A 23134-nucleotide genomic window follows, 5' to 3' on the forward strand; every position below is an offset into this window, starting at 1 on the left:
ACATCAGCCTGCAGGCGTAAAGAGGAAGGGCACTTGGGCCTCGGCATCCAGGAGTGCCACCCTCAGGTGAACCTCTGCTTTGTGGACGGAGGACTGCAAGAGGCCAGGATGGCTGGACATTGGCTTAGAAGTCATCGAAGAGCTCTGCACACACCCTGACCTGACTTAGATGTTACAAAGTGATTACACCAAAAAAAGGAAAGAAAGAAACATACGTGTGGGGAATGTGTATACGAAGACCTTAAACGTGGAAGGGACACACCAAATGGTACCAGTGGTCAACTCGGAAGAATCCAACTTAAGGGGATGGGCAACAGGAAGGACCGGACTCATAATAGAAAAGCTCTTAGGTCACCAAAAAGCAAACTTACTTGTCATATAACAAATACTATTTGACTCCTTCAAATGTTTTACGAAAGGTAATTATAACTTCTGTTGTTCTAATCTACACTTTATCCAAGCAAAAACATTTTTGGTTGTCTGTAAACTATGCCTCTCAAAATGAAGTACTGTATTCAAAAAAATCATTTTTATTTGACTTTAAGAGTGAATAGGATAGTTTTTGTAATCAAATTTAATTTTTAAAAATTACAAATGGGGAATTTCCTGGCGGTCCAGTGGATAGGACTCTGTGCTTCCACCACAGGGGGCACGGGTTAGATCCCTGGTCAGGGAACTAAGATTCCACATGCTGTGGCCAAAAAAAAAAAAAAAAGACAACTATATTAGGGAAAAAAGAATCAAAGCTCTCCCCTGCCCCCGAGTCACTACTATTTCACCACCTTGCGAAAACTATTCAGAATTTGGAGATTTCCCTCTAATCTCTGTTTTATTTTAATATCATTTATTTTCAATTATAAAACTTGCACATGCTCACAGAAAATGTAATTGAAAAAGTACAGAAAAGTAGCTGCAACCTTACCACTCAGGTATAAACTAATAATAATAGGTTGGTGTTTTCCTTTTACATGTAAGAATATTTAAAACACGTTTTTCAGTCATTGTAGCTTTTCAGTGGTACTAACCAAACAAAACAGAAAGGTACAGAGCCATAATTTATAATCTTGCTGTTTGGTGGCATCTATAACAAGATCAGCCACGTACTAAGCACTCACAAGCCCACCACCCAGGTGCAAAGAATTTCTATTTTTATAAACATTGGCAACCATACTTTTTCCAGTAGTAAGCGCTCATCCTAGAAAATCTGGAACACAGACACACATTCATTTCCTCATTCAACATACTCTTCCTGATTCCTTATCTGTGTCAGGCCCTGCGCATTCAATGGTCAGCGAGACAAGTGAGCCCTTGCCCTCAGAAGACTCACAATACCCCTCGCTGTAGAACAGTAAAAGGAATAGCGACAAATATCCAAATCCCCACTCCCCACAATTACCAAATGTCTGTATTGTAGTTGCTTCAGAGCCACAGGAAGGGAGGGCGGGAAGGAGGAAAAGAACAAAACTTCATTGACAAAGTTAAGCGCCTTTGTACCTCTACTGAATCCTATTCCCCTCCACCATCGCTTCCCAAGCTCATGAATTGGTTAAGTGCGCTTCTATTTTTCACTGGATGTATCCATAACCATAAACATCATATAGCATTGCTATGTTTTTAAAATTTGGATAAACTGTGTCATGATGTATGTGTATGTCTGGCAACTTGCATTTTCAGACAACACTGTATTCTTTGAGCACCTAACTGTGTTGATACATTGAATATGCTCTAGTTCCTCACTTTGTCTGCTTGTGTTCCATCATTATGTACATCACAGTATATCCATTTCCCTAAAGCATTACTTGTGCATTCAGGTTAATTCCCAATCTTCTGCTGTGACAGTGCTGTTATGAACATTCCCTGTACATGTCTTATGCATTATGTGTGCGGGGACTGAGGGTATATATATCTAGATGGCACATTTTCAGTTTTACTAGAAATTGCCAAATGGATCCCCAAAGTATATGAACGTTTCCTTACATCCTTACTGAAACTTGATGTCATCAAACATTTCATTTTTCCCAGTTTTGGGGAAAATCAAGGCTGATGTTGACTGAATTTGCATTTCCTGGTACTTCATGAGTTTGAGCACCTCATCTAGGTTTATCAGCCATTTGGGTTTTTCCTCTGTGAAATGCTTTTTTTAAAATATCATATGTCCGGGCTTCCCTGGTGGCACAGTGGTTAAGAATCTGCCTGCTAATGCAGGGACAAGGGTTTGAGCCCTGGTCCGGGGAGATCCCACATGCAACTAAGCCCATGTGCCACAACTACTGAGCCTGCGCTCTAGAGCCCGCGAGCCACAACTACTGAGCCCGCGTGCCACAACTACTGAAGCCCGCGCGCCTAGAGCCTGTGCTCTGCAACAAGAGGAGCCACCGCAATGAGAAGCCCGCGCACCACAATGAAGAGTAGCCCCCACTCTGATTTTTCACAAGTTTAAATCCATTTATGACCAATGGAAATTTGAACCTGATTTGGTATTTCATGATATTAAAGGTTAACTTTTTTCTTTGTTATAATAGCATTGTAGTTATGTTTTTGAAAGAGTCCCTGTTTCTTATAGGTACATACTGAAATATTTATGGATCAAACAACATGATGACTTTGATTCACTCTAAAATAACAACAGTGAGAGGCCCATGTACCGGGGGGGAAAAAAAAATTCACCAAGCTGCACACACATGAACTAAGAAACTAAAGAAAGGAAGGGCAATGAGACTAGAGAGGAGGCTGGCTAACAGAAAGACTGGCAGTCTAAGAGTTGTGAGTTCCCCCTAAGGGGAACAGGGTGCCACTGATGGGCTTAAAAGGGGAGTGACACGACTGGCTTTGGCTTTTAGGAAGATCATTCCAGCTACAAAACAAAATACAAACTGGAGTAATGCTAGGACACCAGGTATGAGGAGACCGCCCTGTTCCAAGAGATATAAGGATGGCCTAGACCCAACAGTCACAGTCGTGATGACAGAGCAGTGAATGGAATGGAGATCTATTTATTTAGAACACACATCTATGGAACTTGATGATGAGAAGATAAGAATAAAAGATTTCTGACTTGAGAAAATGAGCAGCTGGTGGTCCCAGATACTAAGAAAAGAAAAACTAGAGAAGGAGTACATACAGGTTGAGGGTGAAGGGAGTGGGAGGACAGGTTGGTTTCTAACATACAGAGGTGCTTATGAGCCATCTGAGTGGAAACAGGGGTTAAGAAATCCGATATACTTGTCCAGAGCTCAGAAGAAAGGTCAGATCTGGAGATGAAATAAGAAAAAAAATTTCCATAATTCCTAAAGACAGCTACCATTTCGGTGTATTTTCTCCTTTTTTTAAAAAGTTGTTTTAAACTTTTCACTAAATACTAGAATACAGTTCTGCTCTTTTCACTAAATATTAGAACACAAGAAGTGTTTTATATTCCTCAATAACTTCATATTTTGAACTGTTTTCAAATATAAAGCAAGTGGAGTAACGATACTTCAATTTAGTTTTTCTCACAAACTGAATTTAGAAAATAAATACAGTAACATTTAACTGAGCTAGCTGATGATCACTTACCTAGCCACTTCTATGTTTTAAACAGTTCTCCAACTGGCAGTCCGCTGACTAGACTGGCCCACAAATGTGTTATACTTGGCCAACACCGTGTTTTGTTTTCGTTTTTAAATTTGAGTTAGTTGCTAGCTAATTTCACATAAAAGCCTGAATTTCTAGCTTTTCTTAAACACACACACACACACACACACACACACACACGATCCAGCATATCCAGGCCACATAGGATGAAGGATAGATGAACATACTAAATTACACCACAAGGAAATAATCAGCAAAATCCAGTACGGGGGTGCTTGGAGGAATGAGATCCCCTAGATCAAGAGAGACTTAAAGAGACATATTGGGCTTCCCTGGTGGCGCAGTGGTTGACAGTCCGCCTGCCGATGCAGGGGACACGGGTTTGTGCCCCGGTCCGGGAAGATCCCACATGCCACGGAGCGGCTGGGCTGGGGAGCCATGGTTGCTGAGCCTGTGCGTCCGGAGCCTGTGCTCCGCAACGGGGAGGCCACAACAGTGAGGGGCCCGTGTACCGCAAAAAAAAAAAAAGGAAGAGACATATTAACCAATCATAATGTAAGGACAATATTTAGATTCTGATTTTTAAAAAGTTTAAATCCATTTATGACCAATGGAAATTTGAACCTGATTTGGTATTTCATGATATTAAAGATTAACTTTTTTCTTTGTTATAATGGCATTGTAGTTATGTTTTTGAAAGAGTCCCTGTTTCTTATAGGTACATACTGAAATATTTATGGATCAAACAACATGATGACTTTGATCCACTCTAAAATAACATAAGAAGTACTAATGCTGGCACAATATGTGGAAAGGAGAGCCCTCACAGTTTCTGGTGGGACTGGAAAATGGTACAGTCACTTTGAAAGTGCTTTGGCAGTTTCTTTAGAAGTTAAATACATATCTTCCATATGACCCAGCAATTCTACTCCACTCCTAGCTATCACCCCGCAAAATGAAAACATATGTCCCCACAAAGACCTGCATGTGAATGTCTGCAGCAATATTATTCACAATAGCCAAAAAAGGAAACCCAAATGTCCATCACTGGTGACTGGCTGAGCATAAGGTGGTATATGCATACAATGGAATAGTAGTCAGCCATTGAAAGGAATGAATTACTAATACACAGTACAACGTGTATGAACCTCAACGACATAAATAAAAGAAGCCACACACAAAAGATCACATACTGTGTGATTCCATTTACATGAAATATCCAGAAAGGGCAAATCTACGGAGACAGAAAGTAGATTAGTGGTTGTCTGGGGCTGGAGGTGGGAATAGGAGTTAACTGTAAACCAACACAAGGGATCTTACAGAGATGATGGAAATGTTCCATGGCTGAACAGTGGTGATAGATGCACAACTCAGTAAATTTACTAACAAATCACTGAACTGTACACTTAAAATGGGTGAATTTTAATGTATATAAACTATGCCTCAATAAAGTTGTTTCAAAAAGTTAAGGAATCTAAAGAAAGAACAAAAGAGAAGAAATTTGAGAAGACTGAGAAAACCAGAAGAATGATGGAAAATGTAGCATGTGATGAGAAAACTGAATAAAAAATGAAAAGACTTGTTTCTAATTAAAAAATAAAGAATGCAAGTGAGAAGTGATTTGTGTGGGGAAGGGGCAGAATTAGCCACTGGTTAATGGTTACTGAGGCTGGGTGACAGCTACATGGGAGTTCACTATACTATTCGATTTGGTGTATGGTTGAAATTCTCCTATTTCTCTCAGTCTCAAGCAAAAGAAGATAATCTAATGTTGCTGCTCTGACAGGCTCTCTTCAGGTGATTTCCATTTCCTTGGGCAAAACACCATACTGTTTAAGAGAAAAGGAGCAACTACAGTACTGACTATGGAAAGGGCACCACAGTACTTGAGAAACAATTACAAAGATGAAAAATATTCATTAATTTAGCACAATATGGAGAAATCAATCACCAGAATTACACCAACTCGGGTTGCTTCTACCACTGAGGATAGTATACTTTTTCCTCTATACCATTATGGTCAGTATTTATTTACCTACTGATGCTGGCCATCCGACACTTTAATTTTAGAAATGCCCAAAGCCAAGAGACATGATCCAGTGTGTCCTAGCATTAGCTTTGTCTCTAATTTATAAACTACATAAGCTCAGTTGCATGACTTCATCTAAGACTCATGATCCCAAACTATAAAGTGAAAGAATTTTAGGAGTTCATCTCTTGGAGTCGTAAACCTGGGGACTAGGGCCTATGGATAAGTTTCCGCAGGATTATAAAAGCCCTAGAAATTCCAAGAAAGTTTTGCCTACATTTCTACCTGCATTTTCTGGGGAGAGATTGAATACCTTTCAGCAGATTCTCAAAAGGAGCCAAGACTCACTTGGCTTCCTGCGGCTGAGAACCATTTTCATCAGGATACATTTTATTTACGAACAACTGGTAGCCAAGGTATGGAGTATGGGTCTGGCCAGGTTTTTTAATCCAGATTCTGTACTCTTTAAACTGTACATTCACAAAATACAATGCTTTGTTAAGGTACTGTTTTAACAAGGCAAACTTTCTACAATCCCACACTTCTAAGAAAATTGTATATTATGAAAACAATGCACAAGGCTTTGAGTCATAACGATTTAGTTTTCTACTTTCCAGATACATTAACCTGCTGAATCGCCTGGAGGCATGTTTTGAGTTATAAAGCAAGATCCAAGGGATCATTCTAGGCCTATCATAAATCCCTTCCCTAGGCAGACAATGACAGGAGCGAGAGATAAAAAGGCAGGCCCTCTAATTAGAAACATATTTTAAATGTTGGGTCTAAATTTCCGGTCACGTATTTCAAGCGAGATTTGAAATTCCTCCTGGAGATTCCCGCTTTGATCAGTCCAGAGTGCGCCCGAAGCCGAACCGGGAAATTGAGGCAAAGGTTCTGCCAAGTACAAGGGCATGGACAAGTGGAGACCGCGGACAAGCGAAGTGGGGCATGAAAGTTGGAGGTGAGAAGGGAGGAGGAAAAGCAGGTTGCTGTCGGCAAGGAAGCTAGGGAAACCAGCAGGGACTGCAAGCGCGGCCTCCGGAGTCCTTCGGGGTTACGCCGCAGTTCAGCCCCTTCCCCTCTCTCAGCTCGAATCTTCCTGCCCTTTCCAGACAGACAGGGGACTCCCGCCATCCCCAGAGTTCCCCACAGACCCTTCTCGGAGAGAGGCCGCGCCCGGGAAAAAGGGCGGGAACCCAAACACTCACAGACAATCCCCCCCTCCTCTGGGCCAAAGTTGCCCCCAGCTCCCGGGAGCGGCCGCGGCCTCCGGCCCCCGGCCCGCTCCTACCCGGCCCCGGTCGGCCTTACCTTGAGCGCCAGGTGGTGGACGCGGCCCAGGCCAGGCTCGACCAGCAGCTGCAGCAGCCCCACTAGTGGGAACAGCCGAAGGCCGGCGGTCAGCCGAGGACTGCGGGAGCCCGAAGAGCCGACGGGCGCCGGGGCGGCCATATTTGTTCCAGCATCACCAGCCGCTTCCTCTCCCGCCCACTTCCGGGGGTTAAAGGGCGGCGGCCGCCGGAAGGGCCTGGAAGGTGGGGTCAGGGGCTCGGCGGCCAGCGGCGCGGGGACTGTGGCTTTTTTCTTGGAGTGTGGGGCCCGGGAAGTCGCCGAGAGGCCTAAGCTGGCTACTTCGAGGCCGTTCGGTTGGCTTCCGCTGTGAGGACTTTAGGTTTAGCCAGAAGAGGTGGCGCCTCCAGTGCGGACCCTGTGGCGGTTGCCATGGCAGCAGTCGCTGGGCAGGACCAGCCCGGTCGTCGCCTCAGCCCGGCGGAGCTTGGAAAGCGACCTTGGGCCTGCGCGACTCGGCCCACCGAGTCACCCCGCTTTCCAAAGGGTGGGGGTACCGCCAGGGTGCCTGGCCGTTGATGGGACTGATTTCCCGAGCAGCGTTGACTCGGTGGAAAATGCCAAGTTCGTGGCTTGTCTTTTAGTCCTTTGGTTTTTTTGAGGCTCTTCACACTGAAATTTTTGACGAAGTGGTTGTAGTGATAGGAATTTATTGAGCCCTTGTCAGGCACTTCGTTAGACCTTTTGTGTGCATTTTTGCATTTAATCCTTGGAACAATCTGATGAGATAGGAGGTAGGTATAAGCATTATCCCCCTTTACCGGTAAGCAAACTGAAGCTCTAAGAAATCAAGTCATTTGTTCCAGGTTGAACTGGGAATCACGTGGAAACTACTAAATACTGTGTTATATTGCTTCATGCTAGTTTATCCGACCACTAGAGTATGAATCTTTTAATTCTGTGTGGAAACTTCCTTTGCCTCTTATCTTTGGAATTTGTAGGGAGACCTTTTTTTATTATTTTTTTTTAAATTTATGTAAGGAGATCTTTAAGGGAAGGAATCCTTCAACTCACTATTTTTTATCAAGGAGTTGTAGAGGAACGTGCTTATTAAAATTGCCAATAGACTAGCTAGGTTTATTTAGTTTTTAGTTTTTTGAGTTTTTTTTCATTGTTTTTGTTTTGTTTTTCTTGCCACACAAATAATGCATGCTCCTTGTGTGCAATCATTTAAGCAAAAGAGGAGAAAATAAAAACCACCAGGAATCCCAATACTGAGTGACTATCAGTGTACTAATGTGTTTTATGACAGAATCAGATTCTTTGTTTTTAACTGGACCTAGAAACTGAAATTAACATGATATATTTAAATGGAGCTAAAGTGCTGCACTCAGGTTGGAAAGAATCAGTTGGGAAAGTACAGAAGAGAGGAGGGAGGGTCCTAGATCTTTTAGCTGTGCAATCATAGTAGTAAAAGTCATGAATCTATGAATTCTTCCCTTGAGTCAAAAACCAGTACAGGTTCTGTCACACCCTCTGCAAGAACAAAAACAGGGTACTGAGGTGTAGCCGAGAAGCTAGAAAGGCAATGTTTACTATTTGGTGGTTTACTTCTTTCTCCAACCTCATATCCTTAGCCATCTATTGTGAATATGCAACCTTACTTCTTTGAACAGAATTCTCATCTGATCTTACCCCATCTTACAGGAAACTGAGAAGAAGAAACTTTATTGTTTTAGAAATCCACAAAGGAGATAATAGTTAATCTATTTATTGAGCAATTAAGTTTGCCAAATATTCTGCTAAGTACTTTATATGTACATTTTATAATTTAAGACCAAAATCTTTATAAGATCTATATTTTTGTTCCTTTTTTAAAGATAAGACTTGGTTAGATAAATTAAATTATTCAGGATGGTCTGATCATTTATAAATGACTCTCATTCAGGCCTCTCCCATAAAGCCCAGCACTTAATCCCTGTCCTGCAATTGTTTCAAAAATTTCATTTCATATGAGGCTGGAAGGGTCCTTAGATAATCAACAGATCCTTTCACCTTATTTAACAGATGTGAAAACAAATCCAAGGAACTCAAGTGATTTGCTCAAGATCACACAATGAGTTGGGTAATTTTTGGCAAGCATCTTTAGAACCAGGACTGGAGCCTCATCTGCTTCAGAACAGGGTCTGCGCTTCTTGCACTATACCGTACATGGCTTTCTAATTCTTATAATTTTATTATTATTATTTTTAATTCTTATAATTTTAAATTTTCAAAAAATAAAATCCCAGAATCTGAGTAACCAGTGTGTTATCAAGTGAAATGCAAGAGAAATTTTCAGAAAGTATTTTAACAATCAGCAGTATGAAAGAACATAGAAGAAATGTAAAATAGTTGATACTTTCTTTTAGGTATCTAGAGGAAATACCAAAGGCAGTTAGCTGATTCTCACTTCAGTATGAAACTAATCGTTAAAAGAAATGGGGATTTTCAAGTGCAGTTTCATTTTTAAGGGCAATTTACAGTGTTGGAGTATTATTATAGTTTACTTTTTAAAGTGAGGTACCATTTTTGAGAATCTCTGGTTTTAAATTTGAATATAATAGGCTTCTAAAAACGGATTGATCAGGAAGAATATTAATTTTATTTAATATTATAATAACTAGTTTATAAAGTAGAAGACGTTTGTCTTTTAGTCTCTGGAAAACAGTTTTACGAGGGCTCAAAGCTGGGTTCTTATTCCTTGCTTCGTTTCACTTGGGAATTATTATGTGACCTTCACAGGGTCACATACCAATGGCATCTGTCCAGACGTTTATGAGGAATAGTTTCTTCAGGTATTTGAGAACTATATTGTGCCAGTCATTAGCTTGGAATTGAGAGAAGTAAGAAAGGGAACACAAATTACAAAGACTTAAGTGAAGTATTGATTAGACAGTTACTTCTCAAATTCTGTGAAAACTGCTATCTTGGCAATTTTATATTTATTTATATATTTTTATATTTAAACACATGATTTCAGAGTTTCAAGAACAGATTATTTGCATAATTATGGTACTGTAACTGGGAACAGACCTGTTGAGTAACAGAACAAGTTAGGCCTGCCTCTCCCTGGCAACATTTTCAAAAGGGCATTAAACTTTGAGGTACTGACTGAAAAGGCCTGGAGGGGCTGGAAATACTGTCTCCTAAATCTGACTTTCAGCCTTATCCTCTTAGTCAAGTGGATTTTATTTTTCTATTTCCTCTAACCTTGCAAGGTCCACTGAAGTTTGCCACTAGTAGCAGAATTGGTAGTTTGAACCTAGTGTGATTCATAATGTTTAGCATCAGTTTAGAAATTTCCAGAGATGTTTAATGTAATTATTGCGTTAATATTCTCCAGTTATGATTGCCATTTGTCTTTCTTATCAAAAGAGATGACATTTCAGACCAAAACCCTCTATAAACACAGTATAGCGAACCAAAAGTCAAATTGGGGTCTGGCAACACATTCAGAAGTCAAATGTCACTTTTGTTCTTCAGCTTGAAATGTCATTTCTTGGGGCATGGGGGAAGCCCACGGCCTCTCCTTGCAGAGAGTGATCTTGGAAAAGCTAGGCCCTGACCCATCTTGAATCCTTGAATCCTTGAATCTGCAGGCTGCAGAAAAATTTCCAATTCACTACTCCTCAGTTTGGTGGCACAGTGTGTAACTTGCTCAGCCACATACAGCTGGTTTTTCCTGATTTTATGCACATCTTTATAGAACTTCAGGGGAATTCCACTATCAGGTACAAAAATTGGTTTCAGTTTTAAGATTCTACTCACCACAGAGTTCCTACTTTTATCCCACTTTAGCTTTTTCCACTAGAGTTTGAATGATAAGTAAATGGAGAATTTAAAGCTAGAAACTGATGGAAGCTATTTTAACGGAAAAAAAAAATCTTCAGAATTTCATTAGGAAGAGTACTTCACCAATAGACAACCGCCAATCAATTGTAGTTCAGGCAGTCTGTCTTGCTGCATCAGAAGTGCTTTAAAGGATTGCTTTACTTGATAGAGGAAGTAAAAATTCTCCAGAAAACAAGAGGAAAGGAAAGGGAACCAATACTTGTGCCCTCACGTGCTAAGCATTTTACATGTATTCTTCTTTTTTTTTTTTTTTGCGGTACGCGGGCCTCTCACTGCTGTGGCCCCTCCTGTTGCGGAGCACAGGCTCCGGACGCGCAGGCTCAGCGGCCATGGCTCACTGGCCCAGCCGCTCCGCGGCATGTGGGATCCTCCCGGACCGGGGCATGAACACGTGTCCCCTGCATCGGCAGGCGGACTCTCAACCCCTGGGCCACCAGGGAAGCCCAAAAGGTTTCCTTTTAATATGGTCTCTCTCTTTTTTTTCTGCCGTCCCTTCCTCTTTGTCCCTCTTCTTTCACTTCTTTAGAGCAGCAGGTTGCTTTTCCTCCTGATTAGCATCTTTTCACAAGTGGTCACTCTGGTTTTGAGAAGTCTTCTAGAAGGCAGTCAAGTGTACTTGAAAAAATATTAAACCTTGGTAGGAAGGGAAATTGAGGTGAATACTGAGGCAGGGTCTTGTTAGATGATTTGCATTTCACTTACCATTTCCAAATAGCCAGCTAAACTGTGCAGTATTGTTTGCATTTCTAACCCCTCCAACTCACTCTGGCTATTAATCTACCTTGGGAGATAAGTGGATGGCAGTTCTGATTGTTACACATCTAGCAGGCTTGGGTAAAGAGTTCCCAGACCTGGTAACTGAGAACAAAATATTTAAATACACACACTAAAAACAAGGGGATGGAGGGAACTTGTAACTGAAAAAAGACAGACCAAAACAGTTTTGACAGTTTAAATTTATTGTAATTCTGTCCAACAAAGGAAGTAGAACTTGGTTTATCTGCAAGAGTAAAACACCACCCTTGCTTCACCCTCTCGTGGAGAATGATAAGCTGGTTGAGGCTGGGTGTAGTGGGACTGGAGAGATGCACCACTGTGAAATATTTCTAAAATGGAGCCCATTTTAGGAGTCCACAGTTATTCAGAAAAGTCAGTAGCATTAGCTGAGGAAGAAAGAAAAGTTGGGGAGAAAAGGCCTAGTGATTCAGAGGAAGGAGTTGGAACTCAAGCAATTCTCCATTCCTGGAATGTTATTTGTGTAGACCCTCCAAATACAGAGAAAAAGGAGTCCGTATCTACTGAAAAATGAGCTCAGTTTACCAACAACAGGCCAGGTAACAGGTGCTCATTTCCTTGATCCTCGCCAGCACATGGCAAGATGGCTACGTTATTAAATAACTCCATTTGTCAGGCGAGGGCTCTGAGCTTCTAGAGGTGGAGGCATTGTCGGAGGCCACCCAGCTAGTAAGTGCGGGAGGCTGGCTTGGAACCAAACGCGTTATCTGTGGACCCAGCGACTTTCCTTTTACCCACTAAGCGGCAACGTGATTTCACGTCTGAGAGTTTCTTGGCCGAACAAGTTGGAAATCACTGGTTTCAGAGATTAGAAATCACTGGTTGTGCGCCCCTGGATTCCTTCCCCAGGAATCAAACTCTAAGCTGTTTGGCCGCTCTTTGCCTCGACGTCCCTCTGTGTGCAGTACACACACAGCACCGTACCAGGCCCCACTCCCACCGCGCAAGGCTGCAAGGCTCCTCGGGCCTCCACGGTTCCCGAGCGGTGGGGAAACACCATGCGAGCGAACTCCTGTCGGTGTGAATGGCTGCCAGGGAAAAGTATGGTCCTGAAATTCAAAGCGGCGGTCGGCGCACGGGAGCAACCTCAGGCCTCTGCAGAGCACCCGTAATAACAGGGGCCGGCTATGTTCAAAGGCGAGTGGTTGTCCTAAGAGCAGAGAGTGTGGTTGCTAATAAGTAATAAAAAAAATCGGGGGGGTTGGGGGGGAAGGTCCGGGCCTCCAAGTCCCGGCGGTCCCCCCTCCTCCCTCCGGGTCCTTCCGGACCCCCGGGCCGCGTGGGCGGGGCGGAGGGCCCCTAGGGGGAGGTGGTGCCGGGGCCGGGGGCGGGGCGCGCGCGTGCGCGAGCTGTCAGGCCGACCCCGCCCCCGGCTGCAGTCCCGCCCCCTCCCGCCCCTCCCCCGCCCCTTGCTCTCCGGCTGTGGGGCGGGCGGGCTGGCGGGCGCTGCGGCGACCGCGGCTGCTGCTTCCTCGGGCCATTTTGCTGAGGAGCGAAGGGGAGGAGGAGCCGCCGAGGAGACTCAAGGCGAGGAGCGGCGAGCCGGAGGAGGCGGCGACCGCGCGGGCACGGGCTTTCCTCGATCGCGGGGATCTCGAGGGGCGAAGGGATCGCCTGGGAGGGGGACTGGAGAGCCGCGCCTGCCGCGCGGCGCGCCCCTTCCCGCCCCCTGCACCATGAGCTGGGGCACCGAGCTCTGGGTGAGTGAGGGGCTGGGCCCGCCGGGATGCTGGGGAAGGTGCCTGGCGCGCCTGGGCGCGGGGCGCGGGCCGGGCTGCCCGGGTGGAGGCGACCGCGCGCTGGTCGGGGTCCCGGCGGCCTGGGGATAGGCGCTGGTACGGGAGCCTCTCGTCGGCCTTGGCTTGAGCAGGAGGTGCGAGCCAGATTCGCCCTTCGGAGGTGAGGGGCGCTGGGGTGGGTCCCCGGCGGCCCGAGCAGGGGGTTCGGATCAGGGTCCCCCCGCGGCCTGAGCCGGAGGCGCGGGCGGGACTCCCTCTCCTCGGCGCCCCGAGGCCAGCGGTGTGTGTTGGGAAGAGCCTTAATCCCCCGGAGCGAGTAACCGATGCGTCGCGGGCCGACCCAATGGGGGCGTGGAGGCCCGGGGATTTTCAGGGCTGCGTTCGGTGTTCGGCGCCCAGACCCGAGGTCCTCGGCTGCTTTCTCTTCGTGGAGGTGCGGGAGGGTCGGGCGCTCCTCCGGGGGGCGGGGCGGCCCAGGCGGGGCCGGTCCCGGGTCTTGGGTTTTGGGGCGCAGAGGCGAGAACTGGTGTCTTCCTCCTAGTGGCGAGGACGTTTGCACTGTGGTGGTCTAGGGGTACACTTGTGATTTTTTGAGGGGCAGCTCAGATCCTCGATTTGATGTGGGGACTGCGGCGTTTGGCCTGGAGAGGAAAGTAGTCGGAGTTAGAGGGAGATCTGGTGTTATCACCTTCAGGAAGAGGCATTCGCGGGGTAGATTTTATATTTTTTAACTGCTCAGAGGAAAGAGTCTAAACTGGGGTAGGGAGCGCCCCGCCGGGATTCTTAACCTGGGGCGCGGATGGATAAACAAGTAGCGTGCCGTCTGGAAGCTCCTCTCCCCGGACCAAGGCGACAGGAGGATGCCAAGGCGGTGCACAGGCCGTCCTCGGGGAGGAGAGGCAGAGGCTTGTGGACTGGAGCTTGTTTCCCTGCCTTCCTCTGGATTCCTGAGGCAATCACTAGGCAAGGGATGGGCAGAGCAGAGTTCAGAGGGAGGAGTAGATGAAATCTCAATTATCGCCCTGAAGTATTCTCAAGATGAGACGTTTCCCATGATAAACTCGAAAGTGCCTCCCATCGGAATCCCATTTGTAAAGGGCGTGGAGGAGAAAGCGTGGGGTGGTGGCTGCTCTCTGAGCTGAGGCGAGGAAATCTCACGTCAAAATAAAACAAGGTTAGAGCAGCTATAGAAACAGTGCATCCTCCCTTAATTTTTTTTTTTTTGCTTTAATTGTTTTTACATAACCATTTCTTAGGCTCAGAAACAGCCACTGGTATTAAAACCAAAATCCTGAAGGCAATAGCTCCCTTACATGAAGATAACTCATTTTATAAACATCCTCTATCAAAAGGGACTCCAATTTTCGACTGATGTTTACAAATATTCATTTAAAAAATAAAGTAACACATGGTTTTAAGTATTTACACACGGCCAATTAGGCGGAATCTACCATTTTAAGTGTTGAATTTCTGTCTTCTATTCCTTCTCCACTCCATTTGGCTCTTTTTACCTTTTCTGGGATGAGGGGAACAAATCAGAAGTAATTTTTCATCAAGAGAATAGAAAATTTGGCACGATTTTTTTTTCACTTGTTCAAACTAGAGAAAGGAATTATTGGGGTGCGGGGAATACAATATATTTCTGAGTGAAATAGGCTGTAGTTAAAGGAACTGAACACAATGGTGGGCACTTCACGGTGATGTTGGTGAACGTTATAGAAGGTGATCCAGAAGGGGGGGGGTAGCTAAGAGAAGAAAACCAGTTAAATAGCTACAATCACCTGTATTCTGTACACTTCTTTTTGGAGGTAGAGGGTGGGAAGGAAGGCAAAGACAGGAAGTTGTTGAAAATCAGTCGGAACTGGAATATATATGAATGAAAGGAAATCTTGGACTTGCTTCAAAAGAATTTGGGGTGGTAGTGGATGGGGATGTCGATGAAGGGAACGTGCTTGGGAGTTGGTCATTGTTGAAGCTGGGTGATGGGTACAGGAGGACTTGTGATACCATGCTTTCTACTGTCTATGCTTGAAATTTCCTACAGTGAAAATAATTGGAAAAGACTTTTAAGGGAGAAGGTGTGTAAACTAATTGAGAATTTTTTTCACTTGTGTTTAAGTTTATGAGGAAGAATGACTCATCCGTTGTCTCTATACAAGTATATGTCAGCGAAGAGTTAAAAAAAAGAAAAAGGCATTCCAGTAGAGTATTGCCCTTTGCCCTTGAGTGGCTTGGAGGTTAATAGAGGGAAAAGAATGATCACATAATTTGTGCTAAGAGAAGTGCAAAATCTGAGTTTAAATTCCAAGAAGTAGAAGGGGAACGAAATGTCTGTTTCCAGTTGCCTTGTTTTATTAATATTTGAGATTTTTTAAAAAATTAGAATAATGAAAGATTCTGAAAAATAAACCTCCAGTTCTCTGGTGGTGAGAGACTCAGCGTTGTGTGGTGTGTTGGGCAGCAATGGGCAGCCTGGCAGGGCTGTGATTGAGGGTTTTCCTTGAATGGTGGCTGTGGGGATCATGCACATAGGTAATGAGATAATGATGGGGCGCTCAGGCCTAACTTGGCAGAATGATGCTTCCATATGGAGAGAGAAGGAGCTCTGGTTCCGTAGCCACGAGTTCTTTGTAATAGGTGTTTGCAGCTTTCATAGACCTTCACAAATGCCATCAAGTTTCGCACATATTTTAGGATGCCAGCCAATGTGCATGCAGGCTTTTCAAAACGACAGGTTTCTAACATGCACTTTACATTAAAGGCCTGTTCTTAGCCACATCCTGCTTTGTAGACAGAGTAAAACCGTTCTCTTTTCTCCTTTTTTTTTTTTTTAACCTCTCCATAGGCATAAACTTTGATATCCTAGGACGTTTTTGAGAAATCATGAAATGTCAGGAAGTTATCAGGCAATCATAAAAATGGACTCAAAACCCATAATTGGTAATAACTTTATTGGATTAGATTGTATTAAAATAGGGGCTTTCTATTTTATATCAGAAGTTATAACAAAGTATAAATGGCTGGTTTAAAGTGATTAGGGTAAAATTGTTTCTGTACCAAAATTAACCAAAATGCATTTACTCAAGACTTTGTTTAAAAAGTCATGTTAATAGGCTGAATAGTTTTCACTGACTTGTTGAAATTGTGACTGGTCATTGGAGAAATGGCAAAGCAAGAATTTCTTACATTTGAATTTTTTTTTTTTTTGGTTTTGTACCTACATGTTAGAAAGAAGTGAGAAGTTACTGAAGTGTCAGCTCAACTTTTTGTAAGCTTGATCATTAATGTGAAGTAAGAAAAAGTCCATTGGAAATTTTAGCTTTCCTTATAACTGTTCTACTCTTTGTGGCTAAAAATTTACTCAGTGATAGAATCTACCTTTATCTCCTAGTGTCCTCTCTGCCATCTTTCTTTTGGTGCTAATGAGAAATGGAGTAGCCCAAAATAATAACAGCAAGAAAGCAAACAGAGAGACCCGAATAATACATATTGGTTAACATATTACTATGTTAAGCCACCTGTGTTGATTGTACTTAATTTTTTTTCTTAAACCTACGTTTTTAGGACAGTGTCAGGCATATAATGTGCATTCCACAATTTGTTGAATATAATGACATTGATTGTGGTGTGAACCTTTAAGAGGCAGCAGTGAAAGAGTTGTCTACCAACTGGACCAGGAACAATGCCTGCCTCACAGTCGGGAGTTCAAGAAATATTTATTGAGGGACTGGAGCAACTAAGGGACTGGACCAATTGAGGGACTGGAGCAACTAAGCCCGGGCGCCACAACTACTGAGCCTGCAAGCCACAACTACTGAGCCCGCGTGCCACAACTACTGAAGCCCGCCTGCCACAACTACTGAAGCCTATGCACCTAGAGCCCATGCTCCGCAATAAGAAAAGCCACCGCAATGAGAAGCCCGAGCACCACAACAAAGAGTAGCCTCCGCTCACTGCAGCTAGAGAAAGCCCGCGGGCAGCAACGAAGACCCAGTGCAGCCAAAAATAAAAATATATATTAAAAAAAAAAGAAAGAAAGAAATATTTATTGAATAAATGAATGAATCCTTTTTTTCATTTTGTTTTAACATTTGCTGTTTTAAAGTAATGGGAGCGTAGTTTTAATGCCTTTCTGCACTTTGGCAGTTGTAAACATTTTTTAAAAAATAATTCTAGGCACCGTTTTTTTTTAAATAGACTATTTTTTAGAGCAGTTATAGTTTCACAGCAAAATTGAGCAGAAGGTCCAGAGATTTATGCTGCTTCCTCACAAATACACAGTCTAGATCTCTGTTTGGGGGGCAGGGGGCACGGGGCACACTGCACGGCCTGTGGGATCTTAGTTCAGAAGTGAGGAGTCGTAACCACTGGACCGCCAGGGAAGTCCCTCTAGACCTTTTTTTAAAATAATTTTTTAAATTAATTAATTAATCTATTTATTTTTGGCTGTGTTGGGTCTTCATTGCCCAGTTGCGGTGTGCGGGCTTCTCATTGCGGTGGCTTCTCTTGTTGCGGAGCGCGGGCTCTAGGCGTGCAGGCTTCACTAGTTGTGGCTCTCAGGCTTCAGTAGTTGTGTCCCGTGGGCTTTAGAGCACAGGCTCAGTAGTTGTGGCACACGGGCTTAGTTGCTCCACAGCATGTGGGATCTTCCTGGACCAGGGCTCGAGCCTGTGTCCCCTACATTGGCAGGCGGATTCTTAACCAGTGCGCCACCAGGGAAGCCCTAATGGACTGTTAATAGTTGCAGGATTTGGAGAATTAGTACCTCTTCTTACTGCCCAGTACTAAATGGAGTAGAGTACTAACAACAGTTCATAGCTCTTCTCCTGCTCCTTCTTCTTTAATCCTTCAGAGATTTCTGTTTGGGATAAACATGGCAAGACCAACAGGGGAGACATCACTCTTGGCACTTCGGTGAGCAGAGCAGAACTGCCTCAAAAAATAGACCAAATCAAGTTTAATTCTGTCGTCCCTGCCTCTCTATTAAAACAGGGTTTGCACAGTCTTTTCTGGTTAGTAGATTTTTTTAAATTAGTTTATTTTTTAATCTTTATTTTCTGTAATCGAAGTGTAGTTGATTTATAATGTTTCAGGGACTTCCCTGGTGGTGCAGTGGTTGAGAGTCCGCCTGCCGATGCAGGGGACGCGGGTTCGTGCCCCGGTCTGGGAAGATCCCACATGCCGCGGAGCGGCTGGGCCCGTGAGCCATGGCAGCTGAGCCTGCGGGTCCGGAGCCTGTGCTCCGCAGCGGGAGAGGCCACAACAGTGAGAGGCCCGCGTACCGCCAAAAAAAAAACAAACCCAAAAACAAACAAACAAAAAATAATGTTTCAGGTGTACAGCAAAGTGATTCAGTGATATATATATATTGTTTTTCACATTTTTTTCATTATAAGTTATTACAAGATATTGAATATAGTTCCCTGTGCTATACAGTAGGTCCTTCTTGTTTATCTTTTTTGCTGATATATAGTAGTTTGTATCTGCTAATCCCAAACTCCTAATTTATCCCTCCCTGCCCCCCCCTTTCCCTTTTGGTAACCAGAAGTTTGTCTTCTATGTCTGTGAGTCTGTTTTTGTTTGTCTTTATTTATTTATTGTGCCGTGCAGCTCGGGACATGTGTGATCTTCGTTCCCCGACCAGGGATTGAACCCGGGCCCACAGTATTGAAAGCACCAAGTCCTAACCACTGGACCACCAGGGAACCCCCAGTCTATTTCTGTTTTGTAAATAAGTTCATCTGTATCATTTTTTTAGATTCCACATGTAAGTGATATGATATTTGTCTCTCTGGTTAGTAGATATTAAACAAAACAGGGGTGGTCAGGTGATTCTATGGTTGGAAATTTACCCATCAGCTTGTTGCCTTCACTTTATACGTTAGATATCATCCTGAACATTGCATTTTTGGTAGGTAAAACTGTGTTTCAAGCACGGTAAGGGGTTTTGTCTGTGCTTACCATGTGACCACATTAGAACTCTTGCTTTACATTGGTGTGACATGGAAAGTGCCTCTTTGAAGGACTATTCAAATATCACCCACTTCCTTGCTAAAGCTAATATTGTGTTTCCTGCAAGTATTACTCATACTCGTTTCATCAACACCACCCACATTTAAAAATAAGGCTTTATTTTGACACTTAAAAATTGCAAGCTACCAAGCATACACGTATGCCCTGGGAAATTAATTAGATTTTGGAATGTGGGTGTGAAGTCTTCTGGAATTAGTGTCTGTAATGCAATATTTGTTTCCTGATTTAGTAATACATAGTCATACTAGCTTGAGCCTGGTGATGTGTCTAGGTAAAAAAAATTAAAAAGTCATAAAGGGCCAAATATGTATATTGTATTAAAGAGTTAGTTGGGAATATAAAAGATTTTAATATTGATTCTTTTTTTTTTTAATATTGATTCTTTTAACTCATAAGCCTCATCTGTAAAGTTTATGCTAAATTTATGTAACTCAGGACTTCCATGGTGGCGCAGTGGTTAAGAATCTGCTTATCAATGCAGGAGACACGGGTTTGAGCCCTGGTCCGGGAAGATCCCACATGCCATGGAGCAGCTAAGCCTGTGTGCCAAAACTACTGAGCCTGTGCTCTAGAGCCTGTGTGCTACAACTACTGAAACCCTTGTGCCTAGAGCCCGTGCTCCACAACAAGAGAAGCCACCGCAATGGGAAACCCATGCACAGCAATGAAGACCCAACACAGCCAAAAAAAAAAGAAAAAAAAAATTATGTAATTCTTTTTTTAATTTTAATTTTTTAAATTTATTTATTTTTATGCAGCAGGTTCTTATTAGTTATCTATTTTATACATATTAGTGTATACATGTCAATCCCAATCTCCCAATTCATCCCCCCACCAGCCCCCCGCCTTCCCCCGCTTGGTGTCTATACATTTGTTCTCTACATCTGTGTCTCTATTTCTGCCTTGCAAACCAGTTCGTCTGTACCATTTTTCTAGATTCCACATATATGCGTTAATATACAATATTTGTTTTTCTCTTTCTGACTTACTTCATTCTGTATGACAGTCTCTAGATCCATCCATGTCTCTACCAATGACCCAATTTCATTCCTTTTTATGGCTGAGTAATATTCCATTGTATATATGTACCACATCTTCTTTATCCATTCGTCTGTCGATGGGCTATGTAAATCTTAACAACTTCAATTGTTTAATACTAGCACTGTATTCATACCACCACTGCCAACAGCAAAATAGATGAAACTTCCAATTTCTTCCTGCAAAAGTTATTAAAACCTGTTCACATTTAAACTATAATATCACATTAGCTATATTGTGGTTTCTTTTTAAAACTTTGAACACACCATTCTAATCATTGGCATGAAGTTTTTAATAAGAATTATTTCTTAGGACTTCCCTGGTGGCACAGTGATTAAGAATCTGCCCTCCAGTGCAGGGGACATGGGTTCGATCCCTGGTCTGGGAAGATCCCACATGCCTTGGAGCAACTGAGCCCGTGCACCACAACTACTGAGTCTGTGTGACACAACTATGAAACCCGCGCACCCTAGAACCCGTGCTCCGCAACAAGAGAAGCCACTGCAGTGAGAAGCCCACGCACCACAATGAAGAGTAGCCCCTGCTCGCCGCAACTAGAGAAAGCCCGCGCGCAGCAATGAAAACCCAATGCAGCCAAAAATAAATAAATAAAATAAATAGCAGACCGTACCCTAAAGGAGGCTGTCCTCTAACCAGCTGGGCAGGGAGTCCTTTCTGGAAGAAGGATCTGAGCGGCACATCTCTGCACTGGCCACATCCTCATTATCCCCTTTTACAAGAGAGGAAATCGAAGCGCAGAACGGTAAAATAACTTATCAAGTTCACAGAGTAGAAAGCAGAGATTCAATCCCATGTCTGGGACTCTAGAGCTCTCCTTCTCGTCCTTTTTTTTTAAGTTAATACCATCAAAATGTATTTTTATTGTTTGTAGTTTTTATTATAGGAATTTTCACACATACTTAGAATATGATGAACCCCTACGTACTCATCACCCAACTTCAATATTATCAATATCTTTGGCATTCTTGTTTCATCTTTTTGCCGCCGCATGGTTTTTTAGAGCCCTCAGTCTCCCCCGCCACACACTGTAATAAATACTATTCTACTCCCTCCCTTTCTGAGGAATCATGCATAGAACCCAAATTCTCCCTCCATCTTTTAAAGTATGAAAACGGAAGAGAACCAACTTGTAAAGTGCTTGACACACCTTGATTGGGGTATTTAAATGCATCCTTCCATAACCTAACAAGGACCCTGTGAGTTTATTTCCATTTTATAGACCAGACCCACCCAAACAATGAATGCTAGTGCTAGAATTTAAATATTTTTTTCCCAACACTAAACAAATGTTGTTTTAAAAAAATTCGTCTTCTGTGTTAGTAGCTCATAATCCCTCTTTTCCCCATTACTCATATTTCCCCTATCACTGATGGAGGTTTTGCTTTCTAAAACATTTCATGTTACTCACACTGAGAATCATTAGGAACCAATGACTCACAGTACCGTGCTGTAAACGCAACAGAAACTATTATGAATGAAGCGCCTGTTCTAGCAGGTGTTTCATATATGTCTAGTGATTTCCCCCATTCCTTTAAGTCTGGAGTTTTTTTTTCTTTTTAATTTAAATAAATTAATTTGTAAAGGTATTAACTAGTAAGAGTAATATCAATTTTCTGATTTGGGGGTCTAACAAAATTATGTCTTGGTGAAAAGTATTTTTAATGAAATTGAGACGAAACAAAGAGAATTAGATATTGACCACTTTGGGGGTGCTCTGGCTGTCCCATGCAGGGCTTCAAAGTTTTGGTTTTTGAGAAACAGGAAACTAAATATTTCCTTTCATATCAATAGCAAAACAAAACTTGGCACCTTTACAGGAAGCTATTCCCCTCGTACTTCTATTTGCACAACCCAAACTGAGAGTGGGTTCCTGGAATGCATTAAAATACCCGACCGGTCCTTGGGAGAAATGGCGTGGGCCCACGCAGGTGGATGAGACAGCCTGGAAGGGCTAAGCCGGGGCCGTATGGCTTGCCTCATCCAGCATTTATTAGTGTCCCGCAAGTCTTCATCTCTGCTCCTCCTTTTTCCCGATCTATAAAGTGGTGTGGTGATGCTTGCCTTCGGCTCCACAGAAAGCATAAAGATCAGTGCTTGTCTGTGAAGTGCTTTGAGACTGTTGGATGAGAGGTGATGGGGAAGTACTTAGGAGAGTCTAGGGGAGGGTTAAAGGAAAAAAAAAAATCCTGTTCCTTGAGAACAAATTGCAGAGCTCTCCTGCTGGAACTGGGACTTGTGAAAAATGAGCAATTCTAGTTTGCACAGTGCAGTCTGTCCTTTGATTTAAATTTCTGTTTTCATGTTAACCATAAAATAAAATAACTTAATAGTAGGAAAGTGCCTGGAAATCAGTGCTTTGGAAAGGAAATCTGGATTATAGGAGACTATGCATGTTTATCTCTTTTCTTTTTCCTTTTTTAAAAAATATAAAATGCACTGCAAAACTCTAACCATACTAATTTTTTAGCAATATACTTGGGTCTACTTAAGGGATAATTTAAATGTTATCCCTCAGAGGGAGATAGTTCTCTTTGGCTATTAATACCATTAAAAAAAAAAAAAAATCTACCGAAGTCACATTATTTCCCCCCAAATGCTGGATATTTGCTGCTTGAGACAGCTAATGAATTATTCTACATATCAGCTTAGTTTGAGATTGTTTTCTTCTTAGCAAAGAGAACCAAGAAGTTTTAAAATATTTGTGTTAGGACAGATATCTATG

The 23134-nt window shown here is 43.0% G+C and overlaps 2 protein-coding genes across 11 annotated transcripts in view; one reads left to right on the plus strand and one right to left on the minus strand.

The window, feature by feature from the left end:
* GPR107 (G protein-coupled receptor 107) overlaps positions 1 to 7060 on the minus strand; it is a 75452-nt gene extending 68392 nt beyond the window's left edge. Inside the window, exon 1 of the mRNA XM_082656014.1 lies at positions 6914 to 7060. Coding sequence (XP_082512140.1) covers positions 6914 to 7054 — 141 coding nt within the window. The 5' untranslated portion in view covers positions 7055 to 7060. The remainder of the gene's footprint in view (positions 1 to 6913) is intronic.
* Positions 7061 to 13081: 6021 nt separating this feature from the next.
* The window catches only part of FNBP1 (formin binding protein 1), a 139974-nt gene continuing 129921 nt past the window's right edge, over positions 13082 to 23134 (plus strand). For all 10 annotated transcript variants that reach the window (XM_082655766.1, XM_082655763.1, XM_082655765.1 and 7 more), the window contains exon 1: positions 13082 to 13281. In XM_082655766.1, coding sequence (XP_082511892.1) covers positions 13258 to 13281 — 24 coding nt within the window. In that variant the 5' untranslated portion in view covers positions 13082 to 13257. The remainder of the gene's footprint in view (positions 13282 to 23134) is intronic.

The sequence above is a fragment of the Grampus griseus genome (assembly GCF_964374135.1).
Source record: "Grampus griseus genome assembly, chromosome: 6".
NCBI classification, from domain to species: domain Eukaryota; kingdom Metazoa; phylum Chordata; class Mammalia; order Artiodactyla; family Delphinidae; genus Grampus; species Grampus griseus.